This window comes from Apostichopus japonicus, chromosome 22 (genome assembly GCF_037975245.1).
Source record: "Apostichopus japonicus isolate 1M-3 chromosome 22, ASM3797524v1, whole genome shotgun sequence".
NCBI lineage: Eukaryota > Metazoa > Echinodermata > Holothuroidea > Aspidochirotida > Stichopodidae > Apostichopus > Apostichopus japonicus.
Genome location: NC_092582.1, coordinates 16,717,285 through 16,745,257, shown reverse-complemented (window position 1 = coordinate 16,745,257; position 27,973 = coordinate 16,717,285). Strand labels below are relative to the sequence as shown.

Genomic DNA, 27,973 nt, shown 5'->3' with positions numbered 1-27,973 from the left:
AATCTACAATAATCTGTTCGTAACGATTCACATTCTCTTCCTCGTCCACGATTTCCAGATAAAATATACGCCGTGGGTGGAAGCGACGGACAGTCGGTGTTGGACTCCGTCGAGTACTTTGATCCCCAGAGCCAAACATGGAGCACCGCTGCGAGCATGGACAACCCCAGAATGAACCTTAAGGTCATCTCTGTCCGGGACGCCATTTATGCCATGGGCGGCTTCAACGGCCAGCTGACCCTCGACAACATGCAGCATTACAAGGCGGACGCCGACCAGTGGTACTCGCACGCTATGCATCTTCTGCGCAGACAGTCTGCCACGCCCTCCCCCCCGAGCAGCCCTGTTGACCTGAAGAAGAAAATCATTGGCAGTGCAGAGTCCAGTGAAACCGAGAGTCTGTAGACGAAGACAGATACCAGGAGTCGCCCCAGCTCAATTTTCTTGTCGTGTCGTTCTCTTTATAAATGCTGCTTGCAACTTGGTAAACAAACTTTATGAAAAACAAAAAGTTGGGCATTTAAACAGATAGTTTATAAAAAATCAAGGTGCAGGTAAGATTGAGTTACTTGATAGATATATTTACAAACTTTCTCTTCTAGATATGGTGCTGAAATCGTCATAATTTCACAGATATAGTTTCAATTTCAATTTTTTTTTTTTTTTTTTTTTGTCATTTAAGAATTTTCTCTGGAGAAAAGAAGTTTAACGAATATGTTTCACCTCGTACACAGAGTATTCTTAACTGCAATAGCAAAAACGTGGATAAACAAGTTGTTCTGTACTTGGTGTATCTTCGTAGCAACCTTGATATTAAGATTTTAACTGGGCAATGATCGTCAAAATAGATATTGGAAATTTTTATTTTTGATATTGATGTTCTAGATGAAGAAAATTTTACTTGTTTTTCTTTTTTTTCTTTTTTTTCTTTTCCGTTCATGTGCAGCCTTATGCGGAGGTGGGTTAGCTTTGGTCAGTCGCAGAGTATATATGAAGTCATTTTGTCGTGTGCGTCATTAATGTCTGATGAGCTCAAATCGTACTTTAGGCTCATGTGTTACAGCTGGTTGCTATGGTGACTGTTAGTAAGTAAGCTGTTGTGTGCTTAAAGCAAATTTTTGTCAACGATGTTCGAATTATGATCGTCCGATTGGAATCTCTTGCGACAGCGAAGAAGATATTTGATACATATTCAGGTCAGAAAGTGGCCTAAGAACATCTGTTATTTCTGTTTGTGTTTTTAAAAAATCCAACTGCATATTGAGTGTCTTAGCTTGTGGTTAGATCATGTAACATAACCACAAGTCACTATAAACTGGGCATCAATGCAGTCTGGGAAAATAGATAAAGTAGGGAAAACAGAAAAACATAGTTTTGTGGGTCTTGACAGTTCCTGACGTTTAGTCTGGAATAGTAAGGAAATTCCTCACCCCCCCCTCCCTCCCCCCTGTCTATTTTGAATACGTCTCATGACCATTCATGAAGGGTTACTCGTTTTGGCAACATGAAATTTTTTCAACTGGAAAAGTCAATGTATTTTATCTCCTGTGCTCTAAATATTGCATATTTCAAAGATAAGTGATAATACACTTTTTGCAAGATTAAATTAGTTTACAATTGTTGAAAAGCCTGGGAACAATGGTATTATCTATTTGGATTTGATATGTTCTGTACCAAGGAAGAAACAAGTTTTGCACATGAGAAAGCATCTTAATTTTGGAGTTGTGTGCTCTATCATGAAGGGGATATCAAAGACTATGAATTCATTTTACTCCAAAGTCATATTTCATATACCAAGAAAGGTTTTGCCAAGTCCTGAATCATATGACTAACAGTTGGATTTTAGTAGTCGATAATAAGTACCTTTTGAGGACAAGCATAGATTGCCAAACGTTCTGTTGTGGTTTATGGATAATGCAGTGTAATCAATCCTTTCACATGAAGGTTTTGGCAGGAATCAAACAGGTTTGTTTGTTAGTGTGACTATTAATATGCAAGTTTTTTTTTGGTTTTTTTTTTAAATAAACTGTTACTGGTATAGATTAATTGTTGCTATATATGATCTGTGACAGTATGAGCGAGTATATCACAAACTTACGGCATAAAGTGATAACGTTTCAAAGAAGTGATCCCTCAAAATTGGATAATGTATGTAGTGTTAGTATGTTACTGTGATTTTGTTTCAGTGTGTATGTTCTTGTTGCATTCCCTCTGCAGTTGAAGAAACTTTTCCCACCTTGGCATTGTTTTTGTTTACAGCTTGTTTTGTTTTTGTTTTCATTATTGATGTATGGAGGATTGTATTTTATGGGAGGGGGAGGGGGGGGTGAAGTGGAATGGGGAGAAGTTTGATTACTTTCTTCAGATTCTTTTGTTTTCTGTTTTGTTTTAAGAGCAATTCAATTTATATGTCCTTTTCTTCTGCATCCATTTTAGTGTATAAAAATGATTGGGTGCAGTTGAACATACACTGTTTTTTTGTTGTTTTTGTTTTCATATTGAGTATTATTTGTTTCATCTCTTGTGATAAAAAAAAATAAGAAAAGGGAAGTTTATGTAGATTTATTGATTGCAAAACTCTTGTCCGCACGTTAATTTAATGACCCGTTCAGTGTGGTTGGCAGAGTATCACGATACGCTGTCAGGGCTCAGTACTAGTTGTGTATTAGAATGCAAGATTTATTTGGGCTTTGAGACCAGTTAAAATTCCCTGATTGCCTTATTGTTGTTATTGTTTGTTTGTTCTTTTTTGTTTTGTTTTTCCTTTCAGGTTTTCTGTGCTGGATTTTTTTGTTTCCTTGATCGATCTGTTTTATTTGTTGCATTGTCGTGTGGTCATGCACTCATTATTTTCAGCAGAAAGGTATTCACTTTGCGAAGAATTACTTTTATAAATGCAAACTAAAGAGATTTTTGTTGTATTATTATTATCACTATTATAGTCTATGTTGTTGTTTGTTCTTTTCTTTTTTTTTTTCTTCTTTCTTTTGAAAGCATCAATATGTCATAGCAGGGGATGAGAAAAGTTGTGGAGTAATTAATATATAAAGTATAGAAGGGAAAAGTAAAGCAATGAACTATCATTTTACAGGCATATTTCTTTCAAAGTTGCTTAGTTTGTGCAGAAAACAGCTTGCCTTTGCTCCCTTTTTTTCCTTCTTAAACGTTTCTCGCTCTAAAAATGTTTTGCTTTGAAACTTATTTTTGAAAAAGCTTTTGTTTTGTTTTTTCAATTAAGATGTTTCAACCCAAAAGTAAATGGGACACAACATGAGAAATGACGATTTTGTTGAAGTAGAAGTATCTTGACTGTATCAATAAGAAAGGGTGTTTGTGAATGGCAAACCTTAAAATCTGGACAATCAGACATTGCCTCGATCAAACTTGTGACGATCAGGAAGCAAGGCTTTCAATTTCATTGGATGCAATCTGTCACATTTGAGAAAAGGCAATTGTATGAACCAAATTATGACAGAGTGGTTTAAAAAGTTTATTATTTTTTCAGTCAGTTTTAACAAATTGAAGTAACCTACCAAAACGTTGATCATGTTCGAAACCCTTTTTCTTTTTTGCATTAGTTTCCTCTTTTCCTGGCATGTTCAACTTGCCAGAGTTTATGCCTGGCAGTACCAAGCCAGTAAGATTGATTTCATACCCAACCGATTTATACAAAATGGTCTAAAAATTTGCCTTCTGTAACTTTGTGATGACCACGTTTTATGAGATTTTGGGGATCTCGATGCAGAAATGTGTAACTACGTTTAAATCGCACCACAGTTTTTATGTTTGTAGTTTTTTGGCGATTTCAAAGAAGACAAAAAGACAACAATATTCACTTGAATTGTTGGCTATAAATGAAATTTATGACATCTTCATTATCATCATGATTATACAATGAACATTCCAAATCATTTCTAATGTAATTTTTAATGGTATTATTTTTTGTGGGGTGGGGGAAGGGGATTTTGGAGGGTGGGAAGGTGGTGGTGTGGGTGGCCAAACAATTTTGCCAGTTCTGTCACAGAAGCATAAAAGACAGAAATTATAACTTACTGAAAAAACACAGAATATGAATTACTATTCATAGAAAATTGCTGAAAGTGGATTTTTTTTGGACTGATAATAATCTTTTATAATACATTGTGGTAATGGAGAAGATGGGGGGGAGGGAGTGAGGGGGTTTGGAAGATCAGGGTGTGGTGTGGGAGGATAATCTTTACATCTTGATTTTTCTTACTTTTACTCTTGAACATTACATTCCAATCCTCTGTATAGTTTGAAAAGATGATCGATGCCCCTTTTGGTCTTTTGAAATTAAATATTTGTACCTCTGTCGAAACGGTGGTAATCACTTTGTTGTAGAGCGGGAATTAGACATTTTAACTACTCTCTCTCCCCTAGCATGAAGGGTAGTATCAAAAATATAGAAAAAAAAAGAAAAAAAAGACACATTGGCTAAAGAAGCCAATAATTAAAAGGAGCAAAGTTTAACAATTACGTTCATAAGAATACCTGGTTAAATTTTCAGAACAAATTTTGAGAAATTTAAATATAGGCTCCCGTGATTTATCTTTTGATTCTGTGGTAGTCGCTTTGCCTACAATGGTGTCCGTGTCATCATATTCCTTGTGCGCAGTGGGTAGCGAAAAAAGGTGAAAGTTGCACTTAATTTTAAGAATATTTGTATGTATTATAGAAATTGAAAATAACATAGTTGTTAGTGTGGAGGCTAAAATTTATCATCAGAGTACAAGTCTATGAAAGAATGTCAGAATTTATTCAATTTATCTCTCATTGTGATTTGTTATTGTAATGTTATTTTTTTTCTATTACCATTGTTTAATCATATTTTCTTTTATTCAATTCTTTTTTTCTTTTTCCGTTTGCCGAAATATCAACAATGCATTTTAGTGTGATGTGGTTGTAGCAATGGGCTGGCCGAACGGTGGAAATTTTGTCCGACTACGTAGCAAGAGAAATAAGTCGTGCGTCGACAAGAATTTCGGGATAGTTCTGTCCAGCCGGGGGAGGGGAGGGGGACGGAAGGGGAGGGGAGGGGGAATTGTCTTTATGTATGTATATAGAAAATGCTGTGAATAAGTTGAATGAATTAATATATTTTTTTTGCCCTTCATGCTGTGAGTACCAATAAGTATGAATGTGTTTTACGTAAACAGCTCCTCCATTTGAAGTATTTTGATCATTCCATCTTGTCGGCAAACTAAACAGGAAGAAAATATTTGGTTTTCGAATTTCAAGCAATACATGGTTCATTCAGTTCTTCGCATATACTTAGTACTCATTCCTTAAAGAAAGGAAGAAGAGTAATTCCGGATGTCAAAATGTGGCTCAAAAAAAAAGGGGGGAGAAAACGAAAGAGAATTATTTCATATCGGTCATTTTATCAATCTGGCTTTTATGATGAACAATAATTTCAAAACTAATTTCACAAATCAAAAATGGAAGGAAAAGTTGTAATTGGGCTTTAATACCATGTTTATCTGTGACTTTTTTTAAAAAAGAGTATGGAATAAGGGTTATTATATTTCACAGCATTTGGAACAAAAATCCATTTTTTTATTAAAAAAAATCCAATGTAGCTCAAAATTATCAAATAGAGGCTTTTTTCAAGAAGATTAAGGTTTAAGTATTAACTGTGTCATTTATTCTTTAGAGGGACAGGAGAATTACTCTTAAAACTTGATAAATGATTTAAATTGTAACTTTTAACAGCATTTGGCCCAAAAAAAGGAAAAGTTTGGAAAGAAAATATGGTAATTTTCACTAAAAAAAAATTAAAATCAAATTATATAAGTAATAAATGTGGTCTATTGCTGATTGTTTCAAATTGTGTTTTTTTTTTTCTTCTTTGGGTGATTTACCCAAAAGCAATCAAATAAATGGAATTTGCATCACAAAGCTTTGCCTTCTACTCATTTCTTTACCTTTGTAACCCAGCAGAATTCTCGACCAACGACCTACTCACCCCATCTCCCATTACTTATGGTTATACCCCATCAAAGGTGGATCCAAGATTTCTCAAAAGGAGGGGTTGTAGTGGGGAGGGGGCAGGTGGTGGTTGGATCCTGGGAGGAATTCTTTCGATAAATATCAAAATTACTATCCAATCCATAGTAGGACAACATCTGTAAAATGCAAGTCGATGTAGGCTGCTAAAAATTTGTCCACTGTTTACCTTGTTTTGACCAAAAGTTCTGTTTGTACCCCCACCACCCCTCCCCTTCCCCTCTGGTCTGCCCTCGACCTGCTCCCCATGTCATCACTTTCCAAACTTTACACAGAATTTTAAGTCAAAAAATAACTTTCACTGGATGAGTTACTGTAGTTTACCTGCAGATGGCCTGGTGGAGGAGTTTTTAAGGGGAGGTATTTTCCACCCACCCCCCCCCCCCCCCCATAGTGAAAAAGGAATTGATTTTGAAGAGTAGTACTTTTGTTGTTGAAATTCCAGATTTGAAGTTCAAAAGCTCAATTTCATTCTAAGATCTGAACATTTTTGACGGACTGTTACTATTGACAATTTTACGGGTCTGTGCTTTAAAAACTAGAGTATCTAGTTAAGATTGCCACATAAATGTCCTGAAATTTTCTCCCCTATTTTTTACAAATTTGTTGAGACTACCTAAAGATCTGGGCATCTCTTAAAATTTTATAAATCCTCCCCAGACCCCTTAAGTGTGATATGATAGGATAAAATATAAGGAAGACACGTGCAGAGAACTTCAGACACAGTGTAACCTTACTTCCAGATGATATTTTGCTAAATAGAAAATGAAAGACAATGACAAAGACTCATAAAATGCAATTTGTAAAACACAAAAAGTTACGTTTGATACGAAAGTTTATTGTGACGATGTTGAATATAACTTATACATTGAAGAGTTAACAAAGTTAGGCTACAAGTAATAACAATTTTGTTTATTGTTTTTTTTCCAGCTAAGTGCACCATATGGATTTAGCACCCAGCCTTCATAAGTTTCTTGAAGCCTAGCCAATCACACTGAGTGTCACGACAGATGAATGACTTCAATCGAAAACTTTGTTATAAAACTACTTTGCTGTTCTCCTGCAATGATGCCTACTAAACTAAACAGAATCCAAAGATATGTCTTGTTCCATGAGCAGATCCTGCAATTATTGTCTGCGACTATAAAAATATTTCAATATTTGGGAAAATGTGGGTAATCACAGACGTAAAACTATAAACATGATTCTTTTTTTGGTTACATTTAAAGATAATGTGATACTGTTGTGTAAAGTCTGCATTTATCCCAGGTATACATTAATATTTTTTATTAATCGATGTACTTGATATTCATTGAGAATATGTAATAAAACTTCTACTAATTTATCCATAACCGACACGGTGCTTCTTGGCGGAGAATACATGACAGAGGACAGCAAACTAGTCTTTCTTCACTATTTGTCTTTCTCTTATAAAGCCAGATGTTCTTGGAGGAATTCTTCCACAGTGTCCGTGTTCCATTTTTCGATGCTCATTACCTCTTCGACGTTGTTTTGTGCATCCAGGAATTTGAGGACGGGGTCGGCACCTTTAACATACTATTAAAAAGGTAAGAAGATAATAAAAAAATATTAACCAATATTAACTATAGAAAAATTTCCAAGAATTTAAACTTGAGCACCTCCTAAATGAATTGATGATTTTTTTCCAAACTTTCAAAATAAACATTGTGAACGCTCCTCTTCTATCCTCCCACCCACCCACCCATCCCCCTATCCCTCCTCCTTTCCACATAGTGTTGTCAATGAGCACAACATTCTCTCAGAACCTGATAGACAGTTATTTAGAGAAAAGAAATCAAAGTGTTCTATTTATTACTGTTTGAATCGGCAAAGATTGTCAAAGCTGTGATAATTTTTTGAGCAACAAAATGTTCTTTTACCTTCACTTTGAGGTTGGAAAACTGGTTCGGCCTGTCACTCTTCACGAAAGCTAAATTTGAAAAGAAAGGACATCATTCAGTAGAAGAACAAAACTGAAAAAACAAACAGTCCTTAGAAATTACCTGAAAACACATACGATCTGTTTTGAAGGCATCGGGTTAACATTGGTTAAAGTAAGGCAATAAGCTGTTTCCTAAAGAAAATGTAGACATGTCCTTTCTACACCTCTCATACTTCCTGTTTCTGTAATCTGTAATGCTTCTTTCGTCTTCTATGGAACTCTGCATTCTGATCGGAATGGGGGAAGGTGGGGGAATGGGGAGGAGCAAGTTCCTGAGACTACACAAACATTAAGATGTAACTTAATACTTGCCTTGAATCTGTGGGTATTTCCCTATTTTTCATCCGCATATCTCCAATACTGCTTTGGCATATGTCTGTAACAAGGGAAAAGTGTAAATAATAATGGAAAAAAAAACCATTGCTGATTTTTATGACTTTTCAACTTACTCTGGAAACAAACAATAAATCAAAACAAACATTGTCATGTACCTTCTCCAAATGTTACTCAAGCTGGTCACATTAGTATATACAAGTGCAAAACCATAGTATTTGATCAGAGACAAAATTCAGGAAACCTACAAAACTGCTCGTTCACAAAATTTGAACACTAAAATATTCCCCATCGTGCCATCAATTCTGAAGTCAGATCAAACTCAAGAAAACTTAGGACATAGGTGGTTTTGGATCTCTTTTTTGTCCCATGAGATAAAGCGCAGCAAACAAACCTTCTTCTCGGTACCGGCATCCTCCAGGCAGCATTTCTGACATTCTTCAGTCAACGTCGCTAACCCAAACTCGGGCAGTTTGTCGCAGCTGCTACAAAGCAGGTTCGATGAGAATCCACTCTCTATGCAAAGCTCCGCTGGCAGCTTTTCTAATTGGCCAACAGCTTCGGATACCTGGAAACAAAATTCAACAAAATCATAAACTACATTTAGAGAAGATCAAATCAATCACATTCACCTCTTAGAAGTCAGGTCAAAGATGACGGCTCATGCTCAAGTCCTCTTTCATAAATTGCATTTGATGAAAAAGGCTCATTCTTTCCTTATTCTAGAGGTGGCCTGTTTAATGTAACCGTTTCTTTTGACTTAGTGCTGGTGTTCAAATAGTTTTGCTTGGTGAATCCAATTTAAAACTTTCATCCATCTTGGCAGCCAGCCCTCTTGTGGTCCATAGGGGTCAGTAGGATCCAACTCCCCTTTGGGAAACTTTCATATGATAACAAGTAATGAGTCCCAAAATGGTTTAACATTTTGCAACTTTTGACAATTTGATGTTCAATATTATTTCCACCTTTCTTTACTTTCCCACATATAATGGCAATTTCTTCTCTGCTTCCAAAAAAATTTCTCTTTAATTCAATTTTTTTGGAGGCCCTCTAATTTTGTTTAATTTCCCGACCTTCAATAAGGGCCGTGATGCCCCCCCCCCCCCCCCCACTTTGAATACCAAGCATGAAGAGGGAAATAAATTTGGTACTTACATGCATTAAAATGCAGGTGGTAACCAAAGTTACCAGACCTACCAGGTCTGGTAGCATGGTGGGATCTTGGGAGGGATATCCTCAGCAGAGAAAGTTTCTGTAGAGAGATGATGATTAGTTATTTCTGATGGTTTTAATTAATTGAAGGATGGTTAGACAAAAGAAAAATGAAAAGCTAAACATCCTATGAATGAATCATAAATACATTAGCATATCCCATGTTGATAGATACGAGTTTCAGCAAAAAAATGATAGAGGAAAACAATGGGACATTGGTACAGTATAATAATGTTACCAAATATCAAGGGTTAACATATTGTGGCTTGGATGACATTACAGTAAATAACTGTAGATGTGGTTTGATAATTGTGAGAAATTATGTTTAGTGTGTAAGTCTACATAGATCTTAGGAAATAATGTGCCATAGGCTACCATAGTGGCATAGGCTAACCATAGAGAATTTAGTGTGTACAACTAAGTCTCATAGATCTTAGGAAATCATGTGGTATAGGCTACCATAGGACAGAGCCACATGCTATGGCACAGAAGACATTAACTTTCTGTATATATATATATATATATATATATCTTTTTTTCTATGTAGTTGCAGCTCTACTTAACAGGTAGCCAGGGGTTATGGAAATGCACCCTCACTATTTATCTGGATACTGGGCAAATCAGGAAAGCGTCATGTCCTCCCATTCCCCCCCCCCCCCCATCCACTCCCCTACCCAACAGAGATAGGTGAATCAGGGCTAACCATTGATACTATGTACTCTGCACTCTGATTGAGTATGTAACTGCTGGACAAATGTTGGCTTGGGTAATATGTACATTGCTTTTCACCAAGCTGCTGGCCACACAGCCACAAAATTTTCTATTACTATGAAAAAATTAGTATGATTAATTAGAATTCCATTGAAACTGTTACACAAAAATTCAGTCAAGTCAGGCAAATACAATGTGGTGCACAAGAAACTTCACATTTTACAGGTAAGTGTATATTCGATGGTGCTAATTGTAAAAGTTACAACTTTATATTCCTAGGCCTACAGTACCTGTACCACAGTATCATCATATGAAACATAGGCCTACGTAGGCTAGACGTAGTAATAGTATGTAGGAATAGAATAGTCTGTAAAAGCCTCAGGCGTAGGAGTCGTTTACCTAGCAATTGGCATGCATGAGAAAATCTGAGTAATCTGTGTTTGGTTTCATAAATTTGCAAATCACTAAAAAAACTGTAGGCCTAACTATACAAAATACAATTAGTAAGACTCTATTTGTACGTGTTACTGTTAGGATTAGTTACGCGATAAGAGTAAAACGTTCTGCTGGAAGGCATACAAATATTCCCAATAGATAGAATCCTTTGACCTTTATTACGAAATAACAAATTTGAACAGGCTGAATAAATGTCTTTCACTAAACAGTAAGGAAACAAACGTTAGAAACACTTACATTAATTCAAAACAGTTCAAACCAGAAAGCAAGGACAACTGCCACCATGTCGTACGTGGTCTAGAGTTTGATTAGCTTTTTTGTTTACGAATCTGGTCATTAAATAAGCTAGAAGTAAGCCTTATGGGACGCGAAATTACTACAAATTCTACATACAAGTTCGCCGCAACAAAATAAAAAATATCACACACACACAAGAACAGAAACTGTAAACAACTTTGGAGAGAAACTAACTTCCGCTTCAGCAAAATTCCACTAAAATGTTATGAATAATAAAATAAAATGACTAATCTGTTTCATTATAGTTGTAGTTCGAACAGTGGTTCTCAACAGGCGATCAACGGTTCCGAATAACAGAGTTCTCGGTTTTGTCTTCTTTCCAGAACTGGGAGCAGTTTCATCGAACCATTTATCTCAAATTTCTGCTCGAGTTGTTGGCTTTTTGTATCAATATTTCGACTTGTTCCTGGAAATACTTGACTTTTTAACAAGCTCTTTATCTTCTTATTTCAATTTTGTTTTTTGTTGTGTTTTTTCTGACAATTTCCGATAGTCGGACTAATTTCGACTATTTGGTATCAAATTTCCAACTTTTAACTCACAATTCTTCATGTTTGGCAGTTTTCCCTTTCCATGGGACTTACACGGTGACAGTCTCAACGTAAGGGGGCCTGGGTTGAAAATGCATCCAGTTGTTTGTGTTTCGCGCCCAGGACCTTTCTTGAGTGACTATTCTTTCTCGATCCTTATGCGAGATGAAAAATGACATGTGAATATGTATAGTATACGTTTAAATGCCTTTGCGTTTAGTTATCGATTAACAAGGGTTCGAGTCACGTACGGGTTCGAGGCACGGACGTAAGGGTTCGAGGCACTTCGGACGGTGGTTTGGCACATCTTTTTGGCCTAGGGTTCCGTGTTCATGTCTCCCTTGATGTCGCAAGAGAACCTACCAGGGAGGATGCGCAGAGGGTCGATCAAAAGCGGCGCACGTAAATCCTTTCTGTACCTATGACCAGAGGTTCTAACCAGTACTCTTTGCGACCGGTATGTCTGCAGCCACTGTCCACTGAATACATGGCCAGATGTGTCTACGGAGGCTTACAGTGGCATTATAAGTATTTCATAAAACAATTAGATAACGTATTAACGTAGCACGCCATCCATTTACACGTTGCCGCAATTTCAAGTAGCGTTTACATCATGAATTTAAAAGAATAAAAAAGACAATGTATGACAAGTGATGTCTTAAATAATGACGTCATTGTTATCTAATCTGAGGGTATCATTGTACATGATTAAAGTTAGTTTTTTTGTTGATAGTAATTTTGATTCCCTCTGATCAACCATAAAATGTAACATTCCATTGCAGCGAGAAAACTATACAATCCTAATGCATCCCTTTTCTTCTAAGAAACAGTGTTTCACCTCTCCCTTTTCTCACTTATCTATTAGACTTCAGGGGATGCAGTGGGAGGATATGACCCAAGCCCGTTTTAGATCACAACTCCCTCGCCTGTAAGGCCTTTACTCGTGAAAAGCATACTTGCACTTGATGCGTCTGTCTGAAACTGAACGGTCTTGTCCACAAGTGGTTACACTAATATACTATTAGTGAAAGAAAAGTCGCCCACGATATATCCTGGGCACGAAATCCACTCAACTTGATTCACTCTCTATCGCAGTGAGACTGCAGTAACCATGGCAATACTTTATAAGAAAAAGTCGCCCAGGAAATAACCTGGGCACGAAAACCAAACTACCGCAACCAAGGGCGGCGGAAGCACTTTTAATCTGGGGGGGCACCGACATCGAAGGGCACTTTGCAGAAATTCGATTAGACTGATGCACGCTTATATTTAGTACCCTTTATAACTCTTATTGTATAATCTTATTTGCGTATACACATCACTCCATCAACACCCCCCCCCTCCCCCCAGGAAATACTAGCACTGCAATATCCAATGTACAAATTGGGAAACAAGGAACAAGTTTTCTTTTGAGACAAATGAGGTGAAATCATGCTAGTTGCTAATGTAGGAATCTTCCGAATTAGAGTTTATTTCTTGTTAATATCTTAACATTTTTTTTCCATTCGAAATAGCTTTGAGTTTGACCCACAGAAATTCATTAAAAGTCAGGGGCGTAGCCAGGATTTGCAAAGTTGTATGCACGACTATCTGAGCGGAGCGCCACCATCGGTTGGCGCGGAGCGTACAAGAAAATTTTTGGTTTTACAAACCCCTTAGATTGCCGAAAACGGCCCTTCCCGAGCGTTCATTCTGGTTCCCTGGCCTCTTGCTAACTTGAGGCACCTCAATTTTTATGTAGAAAAAGGGCACATTTTTAACCTGAGGAAAAGTGGGGGGGCACGTGCCCCCTGTGCCCCCCCGGTTCCGCCGCCCTTGTACCGAACGACTGATCCGCTCTCAACCCCAGTCCCTGCATCGAGACTGTGACTGTGTGATCATCGTCGGTGTGTGCATCACCATTCCACTCGAAAGGGAACAGATACTACACATGATCTTAACCAAAAGGCTATATACTAAGATGTTCATGCAGCATACCACGCCTGAGTTAATAAGGATTTAATCAATTGAGCTTTTACAAAAGCACTTTCTGCTGATCCATGGAGACACACATTGTGGTCTACTAACTGATGCTCCATAATTGGAATGGAATTTGTTTAACATATTGTGACATAACTTGAAGGTTCCTTAGTCCTTAAACCGAAACGATATCAACACGTACGTCCCCAGTATTGTCAACCAAGTATAGCTGTGGAGGTGTTGCAGCAAGGGCGTAGGAACCGGGGGGCTGGGGGCGCCAGCCCCCCAGTGAAAAATGTGGAGGGGCGGAAGTATCATTCCGCCCCCCCCCCCGCTTCGCAAGTCAGAAAACCCCTTTTTCATTTTCAAATGAGAAAAAAAATCTCATTTGGAGCACCAAATTGCATCTAAGGCCTGGTGAAAATACAAAATTAAGTTTACAAAATGGAGTGGGTGTTGAAGTGTGCTATATTGCACCAAATTGCATCTGAGGCTACCTGGAAATGCAAAAAATTCCAAAGGGGAGGGGGACACCCCCTCCCCTTAGACCCCTCCCCCAGGCCGGCCATCAGTCTTCAGCCCCCACTCAAAAGTACCTTCCTACGCCACTGTTTTGCAGTATAGTCCACGGTCGGATATACATTAAAAATAAAAGCAAATAGTCACCCAAGATGGAGCCTGTGATGGAAGATGGAACCAATCAACTTGCTCCACTCCCAACCCCGGTCTCCTTACATTGAGACTGTAACGGTATGATCATGACGATTTTGTGATTTTCCAAGTTTATTTTCTTAATGATTTTATAGAGTTTTACATAGTCAAAGAACTTTATACTGGTAAACAGCGACACTGTGTACTATGAACCATAAAAAAAACAGTTCCATAACTCCAATGGAATTTGATTAACTATTGTATAAGAACTCGAGAGTTCATCATCTCGGGCTTTCATTTCTGATTTTTCAGATTAAAGAATTACTTCAAATAAAAATATACGGATTTCTAATTATTGGAATTCCATGTTTTATTTTTCACTGACGTTTATGGATTAACCAACTCAAGAGACTATCAGTCTAGCATGTACGTATACATACCAGAATTCCACAGACACACATGCACGCGCGCACGTACATCACTCCCACAGACCCATCCCAACACATTTAGTGATAAATATCTTTGACTGTTCACTTGGAATTTCAGTCATTTCAATATTCTTTGTTCAGATATTTAAGACCACTCAAAAGAATCAGACTACTGGTTTTCGTGTTATAGTATAGTCTTTAAGGCATTTCCTTTGGTTCTGGTGTTATCAGTTGGCTGAAATAGCGTTGGTTGGTCAAGCCCAGCCTCTCATGTTAACTTCAAGGTATATCTGATGGGGTGTCTAGTTTGAGTCATTTCCGGGAGAGTGGGCTTCAGTGAAACGATGTGAGTTTGGAAATGTTCATATATACACCATGTTCTGTATACGTATCTTATTTTATCATATTATTCATGCGATTTTATATTATTTCCAACCACACGTCATTAAATATTTCCAAAAGTGCAGGAATTAACTATGTGGGCCTTGTAATGTTGACCGCCTATTCTAAAAATAATCCCGTGTGCGCAGATCAACAAAAGGTAACGAGCCACACATGCAATCACGAGAAAACATAAAACTGTTCAAAAAGAAAGAAATAAGTCCGGTCAGTGTTCGCTATATACGTGTGCGTTGATTTGAAGACTTGCTTGGCTTAAATAATTTATTCATTTTCCAGAGGCTTAAACCACAATAAATATTAGATAAACAAATATTAAAGCTTTTCCCACAAACGCAATTTTACTAGCAAACGCGTTCATTCAGGAGCCCACTGTTTTTCTGACAAACGCAATTATTATTTTATTTTGTTTTTCCGAAAGGGAAAACTATGGAGTCACTTTTCATACCGTCCTTTTAAAATTGTGGGGGGGGGGGCAGCAGATTGCAAAGTCGGCAATGACTATGACGTGGACCGCGAAGTCGATGATTACTATTACGGTAAGATTCGTACAACACGCCATCATAAAGAAACGTTGTACTCAAAGCCGAAGCCAAAATGAATTAATCATGGGTCACACATCTTGAGGCTATGCATGCTAAGTTCTTCAATACCACCCTCATTACCTCTCGGGGAAACATTTCATACTGTTTTTATTAACAAACGCTGCACTCAGTACAGAACACGCACGGCTAAACCTCAAACCTTATACGGCCACCGAATTTTAAATGAGGTTTTCTGCGGCAACCAACCCGGATGACTGGAAATCTATTTATACACGTCATGATTCCTTTGATATTAGTACATTTCTTTCTAACACAGATAGTACGCATGATCATAGCAAAAAACAAAATAAGCATTATATATATATATATATATATATATATATATATATATATATATATATATATATATATTATATATATTATATATATATATATATATATATATTTATATGCAAGCCTGGTCTACTAAATTACACTATATATGATTATGATTAAAGATGAGGCATAATAAATCCCTGACGTGTACACTAATATGATATAAATAACATGGGAGTTATGACTGATGGTAACAGGTGATGTAAAAGCCCCAGTTAATGAGAAAAACATCCCTGTCTCTCCCTATATCTCTCTCTGCCATAATATGGCAACGCTTGACTTTTCAACCTCGGGAGTATCTTATGTATAACGGCACGGATTTGCAGTATTAGATGTGTGCTGGCGCATAATAACATGAGCTAGATTTCTGTGGTTTACCCATTAGGCGGTAATCAAATTTGATCGGTTTTTTTTTTTTTTTCTTTTTTTTGGGGGGGCATTTCCGACATGTACACTGAATTGAAGAACATTGACCGTGGCTTTTCGCGACCGAATTATCTTGGGTTGACAAAAAAAACAACAAAGTTTGAGATTTTGGGAAATAATTCAAATCTTATACGCCTGCTAGCGTCGCAGACCTTGCAGCATACGTGATCGCAAAAAGTTATATATAGGTGAACATAATGGCCGCTAAGACGGTAGCTGTGATTGGAGCAGGGGTCAGTGGACTCACAGCCATAAAAGCTTGTCTTGAGGAAGGGTTGGAACCCGTCGCATTCGAAAAAAGAAGTGAAATCGGTAAGTCTTCCTTTTCGCCAACAATTGTCGGTTCATTCAGCTGTTTGTACTTTGCTCTCTGATGAGCACACTATATAATAAGGACTGGCACTGAATTGGTTGTTCAGTGTGTATATACATCGTGTTAATACAATACGTATGTTGCATGATAGACGGTAGTATCATTCCCCATTGCCAACAAGGCACATATCGCGACGAAGCCTGTCAAAAATCTCTTTAACAATCTAGTAACGATAACTAAATAAGGAATATTCGGATATGTTTCCTGTATATCGTAAATATTGTCAGTTATATATCTTGTTATTTCAACAAATCTAATTCTCATAGTCATATAAGATGGTTTTTATATGCTAGCTCCTTTAGACGGCTGTAGCTCGCCTTCGACCCGCACATACCATTTTGGTATGCCGTAGCTTACCCTTTCCATTAAAGACTGTACCCCCCCCCTTCCCGTCCCCCAGCCCCGACCCCCAGCCTCTACATGGTATCATAAATGGTATCGCGTTAAGTCAAGAAATGTTTATTCCAACTATATCAAACTTTATTTCAAGTTTAGAAGACTAGAATATGTTCATTTCGTCTATGATAAGTTAACGGAAAATGCGGGCTTCTAATGAAAAGAAATCTACCGTCACAGTTTTCAGTGCTTAACTGGCCACAATACATATCACTACATGACAACATGTATTAACTATGTGACACTAATCTATGCTCTCTCATTATTGTTGTTATATTCTAGGGGGCCTATGGAACTATGATGGCTTCGAATGGACGGATTCAAAGGGTCCTTCTGTCTATAAATCTCTGGTTACGAACACCAGTAAAGAAATGCAACACTTCAGTGATTTCCCATTACCTGCAGACTGCTCCCCTTACATCACTCACCAAGAATGTCTGAAATATTTGAATGTAAGTTTCTTCTGTTTGTCAACGATTACTGAACTGCTCCACTATACCATCCCCTCCCACCCCACCCCAACCCTCCCCCTCCTCCTCAGTCCTTTCCATTCCTTACCCAGCTCATATCAATGAATGTAGAAATCCATTTTATTAATGAAATGGTACAAAACAGTAACCAATGATCACATTTCACTTAACAAACATTTGTTGTGACAAATTTATATATCTATATCTATATATATCTATGTCTACATCTATATCTATATCTATATTTATATTTATTTACCATGGGTGCAGGTGTAGTAAGTCAAATCAATCTTGGGGTGGGATGATGTGCCCAATTCAATCATGGCTCAAGGCAAATAATTAAATTGATATGTCTCAGACGATACCATAACATGTTTTGTCAGTCCTGGTGACATTTCGATAACACTTTTTATTAGAAGAAATTATCCTATAAAATCGGGGACTTTCAGGGTGGCAAGACTGCTTACAGTAGAGAGAATATACATGTATGTCAGCTCCTTACATTTATTATAAATGATAAGCATTTTATGGTTTCAAAATAACATGTTTCTGTCTGCTGTTGGAAACATGTCTATGTAATTTTATGTTGAATGTCACTTTAAATAACTTAAGAAGCTAAAAGAATATAGTTCTAAGAGTTTATAAAACAATAGATTATCAAAAATATTTAGGTTTGGATTGACGTCATAATCAAATTCTTAAAGGAGTATTCCAAATTTAAAAGTGAAGCAAAAATAAAACTTAGTTCATCAGTTTATATGTCAACATGGAAACGTTGCAACACCACAAATTATGAACAAGATTGCACTAGGTTATAAATGTTCTTGTATTGTCACGAAATGCTGACAAGTTTTGTTTTAAACCTCGTACCCATTTAAACATATCGAACAAGTATTGAGTTTTACTATATGGTCCCATTAAAAAATGGATATATTGGAAAAAACAAAAGTAGTGCAAGGTTAAAGATATGCCCCCATATGCATATATAAACTTGGTTTTGTTGCAGTATTAGGCATATATCGAAAAAAAGAATAGATTAATGGAACAAATTGGGGAAAATTGTATTACATTTCGAGTTCAACTTGGTTCGCCCTCGCTTGGTAGACACCCGAAAAAACGACGATTTTCCGGGTATCACGTGATCTACGAAACAACAAAAAGCTGTCTTCCTTATCTTACTCCAGAGGAAGTCAACACAATAAATTCACACTTATATAGTTCTGTAAGTCAGTTAAGATAATGAAGCAACTGCAGCAGGAATAAACTTATAAAACTGTACTGCAAGCTAATGGGCCTAATATACAGCACAGCTGATATACTGTGCTGTACAAATAAGGCCTCCTATATACAGACCACTTAAACACACAGTACTTGTACGCAATCTGTTCACAAGCCAGAACTATACTTCGTGCTTTGTTAATATGGTAACCTTGCTCTGACCAAGATTATCTCTGCTCTTCACACCTTTCATCAGTCTGCCAAAGCCCTTCCTTGGCTAAGATGTAAGATAATCCCCTGATGGTGGGAACAGTTTATCCGATGAGCAGACTGTAAATCACTGCAAGGGAGTCGAACTATAGTGATGTAAATTAATCACATCGTAACACCTCCAAATAGTTTCTCGAAAAAACCTTCCTTGACCAATTTTTTTTTCCAATCTGTTACCAAAATTGGATTGATTGCATATGCAATTCGCAGCCAGATGGTAACATCGGTTGTTTAACTTTTATAGTATGTTTAAACGTTCAATTCTCATATATGTATATATAACGTTAGGCATTGTAATAGCGTATATATAGTTTTGTATGTATCTTTGCCACGTATAACGTTTATGAAATATTAAGACTTGTCTGCACGTCTGTAAATGGAACTCACTGTGCACAACTCTATTACTAACGGCCAGTTTCGTTAGATTGTTTTCATTCTTCTTCTCCGTGTTATTTTCATGTATTTATATATACAGCCTACCTCTAGGGCTTTGCTATTGTCTGCTTAACAACTCTGGTAAAATATATCGAACGAAGGTTATGTTTGAAGTTCATGTTTGCTTTTGCTATTCTGACAATGGTGCACACGTTGAATGATTTCAAAGTAAAGAAGAACATAGGACTTTATTTTCGAAAGCAACCTTTGACATGTATACTAAACGGTTCTGTTTATTTTGCACAATTTTATGATGCAATTGTATAGGCTATACCATATGTGTGCCCCTAGCAACGAGAATTTATATTCATATACGCACGCTCACTGTTAGCATGTACAATTAACGTGATACTGTGCAGAGAGTGGTAAGTTTGTGAGTCTATAGTGAATAATAAAGAACACTGTGTAATATGAATCTGTCCATAAAGTGACATAAAATGACAATATATTTTAATCTGTGATTTTATTTAATAATAATAGGCCTACTTACTCCTTACTGGATTTGTTAGTCTACATATAACGACGGTTCCCCTCAGTGATGCGGATCTGCATACACTTAGCATAGATATAATGTGCTGTATTGTTTTTCTGCTACTTTTCCCTCCATCTTTTAATTCTGTTGTTCTCTGTTTCTTATTTTTTTTTTGCTATTTGTTTACACTCGTTTTACTTTTAAGGGCCTCGTGGGAGATTAACACTCTTGCTAACCGAGTTGTACCCTTCTATCAAAGTTAATAAATAAATAAATAAAATACTTGGACACCGTACCCGGGATTACAAACCAATATCGGTGAGTACGGATAACTATGGTACAATATAAGGTCTACAAAAACGGACTCACTACACATCTGTTATTCAAACAACAGAAAAACTATTTACCTTTTATTTAAAATTTTCTTGAATATTCAGGATTATGCAGATCACTTTAAGCTGAGAGCATACATCAACTTCAATCACGTGATTACAAAAATTGAGCAAGCATCAGACTATGACGTCACGGGAAAATGGCGGGTTGCGTACAGACATGACGGAGGGGAAGAACAGGACAGAGTGTTTGATTACGTCATGATATGTACAGGTTTCTTCTCCGAAGCTCGGAAACCTTCATATCCTGGACAGGATGCTTTTGGTGGATTGATCATCCATACCAATCAATATCGCACTCCTGATCAATTTATCGATAAAAACGTCCTAGTCGTAGGTGAGTGTGGTTATTTAGCAACATGCAAACCATAACGGAAATTGAGTAATTTGATCATCTTGCTTCAAAATGAGATTTTGGTTTTATGTTAAGAAAATTACTCTTGATTGTATTTCGCTTCGATATTGATGATGATGAAGGTGTTTAAGAGTAATGTATAAAAGACGTAACATTTGTAGACCCCGTATAGGTATCCACGGCCTAAGGAACTCAAGTTGGGGTGGCGGGAGGGGCCGGGGCAGGAGGGTCGGCTTGCGTTTATAACAAATCAGTGATTCATACAATGTACATTAATAAATCCAAGTAGCACGAAAAGGGTGCCTCCTCTCTGATAAGAGATTAGGTCAACTTTATATCATTTGGCTGAAATTGCCACATGGGCCTAACACAACCCAAGAAGAAAAGATCATATACATCCACTTCCTGTAGGTATACCATCCATATTTGTTTTGATATATCACTGGAAGTTGATCAGTTTGCGAAAACAAAATTACAGGTTTTAAATTGAAATTAAGGAAGCTTATACGCACTACCGTTACCGTATGAATTAACAAGTTTGGATATAGTTATAAAAGGCTAACTTGTATTTTAATAATCCTTTATTATATTCCACAGGGGAAAGTTTTTCTGCTGGAGACGTGGCAGTGGAGTTAGGTTTTCACAGCAAACAGGTAAACATAACTAAAGAGCAACCGGAAGCGAGTGAGGAGAGTTGAGGGGAAATAGTAGTATTTCCCAAATGACTTAAAGGACTAGACCAAAACACGAAACATAAACAAAGTCAGGTATAGGCCCAGAGTATAGGGCCACAATAATATTCACGGTGGATGGGATGCCCACTGTTCTTTGTTTTTATAAGGGGGATGGGCAGAGGGCAGAGGGCGGAGGTCGGAGGGTGGAGGGCGGAGGGGGAAATTATCGTATGTGCAGCAGGGCAGATCCTCAAGCAGCAGAGTACAGTCTAAAATTGTTTATATTTATGACAACTCGACCAGAGTAAGAGAAAGTGGAGGATGTTCACCTATTTTCTATATTCTCGTGTATTTAGGTTCTTCCCCTTTGGTATCTTCGTCCTTATTTTTTTTTTTTTTTTTTTGAAAGGTGTACATCAGCATGAGGGAAGGGTGTTTTGTGTTCCCCAAACGAGGAGAAGGAGGTTGGCCTCTGGATATCTTAACGAATACTCGCTGGCGGTTTCATCTTCCCGAATGGCTCAATAGATTCATACTTCAAAGATTCATTGAGAGGGACGTGAACTACGACGCTCTCGGCCTGAGAACGAAGAGGAAACTGTTCTGCTCGCGTGCGATCGCAAACGACTTCGTCATCAATCAGATTATGCACGGAAGGGTGAGAACCAGACCAGCCATCAAGAGATTTTACCATCGAGGTGTTGAATTTGTAGATGGGACTACCATTGATGACCTTGACGCTATCGTGTTTGGTACCGGTTACGCGATGAAGACACCATTCATTGACGACAGCCTGTTGTCAGGTAGAAAAACAAAATATTAATTTAAAAAAAAATTGTTTTTTCAAGTTTACAAATACGACTTTGGGTCTCCGCATCGGAAATTGACAGGGAATGACGTAGACATGGAAGTGAGGGTGGGGGTGGGGGGGGGGTTGGAGGAACTTGTAATGAGCGACCGGTGACCCGCTTTGGACTAATTTCGATGACATTTGTGTCTTTAGACGAAGAATTAACCATCGTGTATACTAAACTTGGATGTCTATTGCCTCTATACAGTCAGTGTGCCCGCCTGGCTTACAAAATATCCCGTATTCATCACTGACTTCAAGCAAAGATTGTAGAAGAATCTTTATTTATATACAGAAGGATTATTTTCGCATCAAGTGATTATTTTCCGTATTACCACATGTTAGACTGAGAAAAATCGATAGGAGAAAATACAATATTGTTGACCTCTTCCGTTTCGAACCATTTGTACTCTCGAATTTCTTTACTCTTTCAAAAAATAGCTTATTATTTCACAGCCAGGTATATTCCTAGGACTTTTTTTGAAAGAAAAAGGGGCGTAGCTAGTAAAAAATATGTCATCTTTACCGAGTATTCCTAGCTATTTGGTTCTTTATTAACACTATGCTAATCTTTCAACATTCTGGCTCTCCTTCCTCTAGACGATCTCTCAACACGAGAAATGTACAAATACGTGTTACCTGTTCGTCTCAAACATCCTACACTGGTGTGTGTAGGTTTCCTTGACGTATATGGGGCCCTTCCACCGGTCTCTGAGATGCAAGCGAGGTGGGCCGCTCGTGTCTTCACTGGGGCTATATCTCTTCCGCCTCTTTCAGCAATGCTTGGAGAAATCGAAGTCATGCGAAAGCTCATGTATGATAGATACAATAAGCACATCATCGGGGTAAGTTAATGGGGTTTAACACGTGAGGTATTATAAGGTCAGTTGGGTACGCCTACCGGGAAACTATGTGGGGCGGGGTCGGGGAGAGGAGAGGAGAGGAGAGGAGAGGAGAGGAGAGGAGAGGAGAGGAGAGGAGAGGAGAGGAGAGGAGAGGAGAGGAGAGGAGAGGAGAGGAGAGGAGAGGAGAGGAGAGGAGAGGAGAGGAGAGGAGAGGAGAGGAGAGGAGAGGAGAGGAGAGGGAGAGGAAGAGGAAGAGAAGGTCCAAGCTAGACTCGTCTACCAGGCCTCCACAACTCTATATTAAACCGGTATCAATGAGTGCGAAATTTAAATTTAAATTTGTTAAACAGTAATCAATGCAACACCATTTGAAACGGGACCTGTTACACCTCCCCCTCCCCCCCCCCAGTACTATTGAAAGGAAACTGAAAGCGCCACTTTTAATAACTTAGAAGTAGCCTATCATTTTTGTTCATAAAGAGCACCTTCTTTTTCCTTGTTCTTGCCATGTTAGCATATAAACTGGTTTAAATACCAGCATGTGTGGTACGGAAAATGCAAAGATTGCATGTTGTGTGAAACTTTAAGTAACCAACCAATGTTGAGGGGGTCTGTCACAACCGAGTCCCATGTTAATGAGTCTTATGGTATAAATATACCTTTAGGCGTAACATTGTGCATTCTGAGTCATGTTTAGGCTATACATTAGATCTACACGAAATAACTACTTTTTTTGTGAGGGGTTTGGAGGGGGGGGGGCGGGTACACACACCACGCGCCTTGGATCCACGCCTGTTGTCGTGGGATATATAAGCTTGATATTATGTACTAGCTATCGCTATCTTCATTCTACGTTGACAACAGCTGCTTCAAAATCAAGCACAAGTTGCGAAGATCCGTTTGAATTCAGATTCCAAATGACCTCGTTACAACAAAAATCAGCAGGACCACGGGGGACCTCGGTCATTTGCCCTACATACAGAGCAACTGTTATATATATAGGTTAACGAGGTACTTCATCCCCAGGGAGGCCTGAAAAGCACCATACTATCCGCGACGGGCCCTGGGCATGTTGCGAATCCAACGCAAGGGTTCGTGTGCTTTCCATGGGTTTCAGAAAGGAACCAAATGCATGTAATCAATGAAGACCTACGTATTACTAGTACCTAAAAGCATGGTCGGAGGGGTTGACAAATTTTACTGAAAGCTCAAGTATTATGAAAATGATATCAAACATGGTTGACCCGTGCCTATTTTTAAAAAGTACGGTTTATTGTAATAAAATACTGGCTGCCGATGTATCATCAGCCGTGACATTTCGGTTATATTGCCTGTGCAGATTTTGACAGTTTCAGCCAAACATAATTATATCAGTGAATTTCAATCACTGATTCCTGTAGATTTTACACGGAATATACACGGATTGTTTATAATGTGCTACTCCCTTACATGTCTTTCCAAACAAACGCACCATCCTATCGACAAAGTGGGCAGGGAATTGACAGGGGAGATGCGGGGAGTGTTGGTCCTGAAAATGTAAAAGTTGTATGATATCATGCAAGTAAACTTGCATAGTGACGAACACATACCAGACGTTATCTACACAACCTAGCAACAAAGTAGACTTAACCACTACACCACTCACGCCACCCACTTCCCTGGTTAGCGGTCAACGACTCTGCTCTAATCATATCGGAGATGTTCGGAAAAGGGGCGGGGAAAGGGCTGGACAAACAGACGGAGATGAGAGGAGTGGGCGGAGTTTGGTAAAGTTGTATAATAGTAACATATTGTATTGTGTCATGAACACTTAAGTTTCATTGCATATTAGTGTTCAGATAGGGGGATCTGAAAACTGGCGAACAGCTTTGAAATATATTAAAAACGTCCGTCGTTCATTGCGCACATTTTTTGTTATCCCATCTTTTCCTTCGTAAAACAAAAAAATTATTCAACTATTTTATCCTTCATAGATCTCTCCGGTACCATACGAAGACAATTTAGCTGCAGACGTCGGGTGCCTTCCAACTGCAATCGGACTACTTTCTTCAGATCCAAGACTAGCTGTTCATATGTTTCTCAGCCCTGGAGTACCGGCTACCTATCGCCTGGTGGGTCCGAACTCGTGGTCAGGGGCCCGAGACGCAATTATGAAGTGTTGGGAAAATAATCTCACCGGCACAAAGGGACGAGTGATCGAAAATCAGCGGAACTGGTCATCTGTGTATTATTATGTTGTACTCGTTTCATTGCTTATTCTGATCGTAGCATATTTGCTTTAGGCAGCCAAAATGGATGGGAGACAAACATCTAGTTTTATAAGCATAGCTGTCGATGTGAGTGTGTGTAGTGGAGGGATGGGGGTGGAGGTGGAAAATGGGGTTGATTCTGTAAAGGTAGTCAATCGGCTCACTTTGTATACAACTAAACCAGGTTTCTTTGCGGTTTGTTAAAGACAGAGTGTTTTAAGAATTTGTTGATAACTTTAGTTGAGTAGGACATCAGTTATCGACGACGAAACTGACATCCGTACCCAGGCTGTGGCACGGAGACATACCTCGCACCCCCTCCCACATTCCCACCCCTCCCACCCCCATGCTTGCAGACTTATGTGTCACCATTTGCCAAAACTTGCAATAACGTTTTGCTTCGCTATATATTTTGCATTGATGGTACGGTAACACCACCTTGTTTAGAATGCTTTATGTATCAACAGCATACATAATCTACCGTTTTATAGGCTATGATTCTACTGTATGATAGACTATGATTTTTCTGTATTATAGGGTGAGATTGTACTTTATTATAGGCTATGGTTCTACTGTATTATAAGCTATGATTCTACTGTATAATAGGCTACGGGCCTGTAGTGATATTCATATATTCATAGTTCTTTGAAATATACGCACATAATCTATGATTGTGAATTTGTTAATATATTTCATTCATTTTGCATTGTGACGAAGACCATAGACTTAAAAACTGTTACCCTCATCGCAAAGTCGATATTTACTATCACAGTTAGATTCGCTCAGAACGACAGCATAAGGAAATGTTGTACTCAAAGCCCAGGCCAAAGTTAAAAATTGATCAGGTTACACATCCGGAGTCTATGCATGCTAAGTTCTTCAATACCGCCCTCATTAACGTTCGGGGAAACATCTCATACTTTGATTACTTTTGATTAGGAAACATCAGCCAAGAAACCAAACAACTGAATCCGTTCCCATGTAAAGTCTCCTTACAGGTGGGACTGTGACCAAGTGGTCATGACGGTTTTATCGGTCAAAAGTGAATTATCACGTACCACTGCACCGGGGAATAGATACTACGGTATGTGGAAGGCCTGGAGAGAGGGGATCAGGGGGCGGGGTAAACTCCGGCACCAGGGTCACTTAGGGGGTCCGGGGGAAATATATGGGATATAGAATAATGTATTCGTAATTCGAAATATCAGTCAACTGAAGGCGAACTGAAACCTGGTGACAAAATTATCCCCGTAACGCAGTCTGTCTCTCCACATGCGCCTGACTTATATTTATAGTCTGAGCAATATCATACACACTGCACAGATATACGTATATATTGTTTTATTTTCTTTCCTTTGGTTTTGTTTTGTGTTCGTCGTTTTCCTCGTTACAAGTCGAAATGAACAAGAATTCACTAGATGTAGGCCTGCACATCTCTTTATTGATACCATGCAAATAGCATGTACGACAGTGCTTTTTACTTGACCCTCACAGCGGAACAAAAATACGTCACGGCCAACAAAACGACACTAGGTACTCAAACTGCAAATAGTACACGAAGTTTTCTTACAGGAGGTACAGAGTAACATTCGAGAAAGTGCATGTGCTCTACCTCGTATACAAAAGTTATACAGGTATGTTAAACTTAATTTCTATATTAAAATATACTGTATTTGATTATCCCCGATATTACAACAAACGTTTTGAAATGGTAAATGAAGGCTGGATACATCTTGAGTATACAAAGTATTCCCAAACTAATGAACATGTCATCGGCTACTGTGAAATGTGTTAATGTTAGAAATAAAACTTAACGGTGCAAAATGATAGCGATACCTATTTTATATAGGTGTAGGAAGTTATTCAGATAAAATGAAAAATAATATAAGGTAAGAAACACATTCTTAATACATTTCGAACGTTGAAACTGACTTGTCAAGTAGATTTTCATTTTCTTTTCATAGAAAAATAATAAATGCACAATAACAAATTCATTTTCAACGCAGAGCGATACGAAATTGGCGCTGCACTATGTGCGATTTTGAAAGATGGTTGCTAACATTTTGTTGGAATACTGCAGATACGTACGTAGATAGTTACGTAATTTTTATCAGCCCATAAACCTACGAAAAGAATATTGAAAAATAAAATGTATAAAGAGCAACATGTATGCCAACGTATATAGGCTCATCTCGCCAAAAAATGCATCTAATCCAAGAGTTCGGCGAAATTTGATAGAAGTATATAGTCTTTCAATTGGTATGATCGAAACATCTTTTGTTAACTTGTTGTGCTATAATCTCCTCAATATCAGAATCTTCAAGAGTCTTTTAGCGTCATATATTGATCAATGTTCGTTTTGATGGAAGATAGTTACCCGTATCGTGCAGAGTAATGCGTCGTGAAGTAAGCCATTACCGTCCATGCCAATGTTGCAGGTTATTCAAGCCTGTTAGTTTGTGGTATAGCGCCACCGAAATCACAGAAAGGCATGTCATTCATGTGGATGATTTTAGGCATGGGCACTGGGTGGGCAAAAAATAATGTCAAATGGGGGCAGGGGGCACATAAATGATACATTGCTGTTTGATCAGAATTCAAAGTTTAAAACGAACAGATGGACAGGACCAATATGTTGGTACCAGCTGTTTGCGTCAACTAT

At 38.1% G+C, this 27,973-nt stretch overlaps 3 protein-coding genes across 4 annotated transcripts in view; 2 read left to right on the top strand and 1 right to left on the bottom strand.

Moving 5' to 3' along the window:
* The window catches only part of LOC139963658 (influenza virus NS1A-binding protein-like), a 45,280-nt gene extending 43,266 nt beyond the window's left edge, over positions 1–2,014 (top strand). The window contains exon 12 of the mRNA XM_071964664.1: positions 59–2,014. Within this exon, the coding sequence (XP_071820765.1) occupies positions 59–405 (347 nt within the window). The 3' untranslated portion in view covers positions 406–2,014. The remainder of the gene's footprint in view (positions 1–58) is intronic.
* Positions 978–11,079, bottom strand: LOC139963666 (selenoprotein F-like). The gene is made up of 6 exons (XM_071964676.1): positions 10,940–11,079; positions 9,479–9,575; positions 8,718–8,891; positions 8,303–8,366; positions 7,929–7,978; positions 978–7,584 (listed from the first exon to the last, which is right to left on the bottom strand). Exons 2-6 carry the CDS (start codon positions 9,533–9,535, stop codon positions 7,456–7,458), a joined length of 474 nt encoding a protein of 157 aa, XP_071820777.1. The 5' UTR covers positions 9,536–9,575; positions 10,940–11,079; the 3' UTR covers positions 978–7,455.
* A 5,132-nt stretch (positions 11,080–16,211) lies between these two features.
* Positions 16,212–26,643, top strand: LOC139963653 (flavin-containing monooxygenase 5-like). 2 transcript variants are annotated; one of them, XM_071964655.1, is made up of 7 exons: positions 16,212–16,624; positions 17,364–17,533; positions 20,384–20,675; positions 21,291–21,346; positions 21,777–22,170; positions 22,818–23,062; positions 25,036–26,643. In XM_071964655.1, exons 1-7 carry the CDS (start codon positions 16,510–16,512, stop codon positions 25,342–25,344), a joined length of 1,581 nt encoding a protein of 526 aa, XP_071820756.1. In that variant the 5' UTR covers positions 16,212–16,509; the 3' UTR covers positions 25,345–26,643. The 2 variants fall into 2 exon arrangements, with proteins under 2 accessions (XP_071820756.1, XP_071820757.1); XM_071964656.1 differs by lacking the exon at positions 16,212–16,624 and adding an exon at positions 16,776–16,907.
* Positions 26,644–27,973: the final 1,330 nt, after the last annotated feature.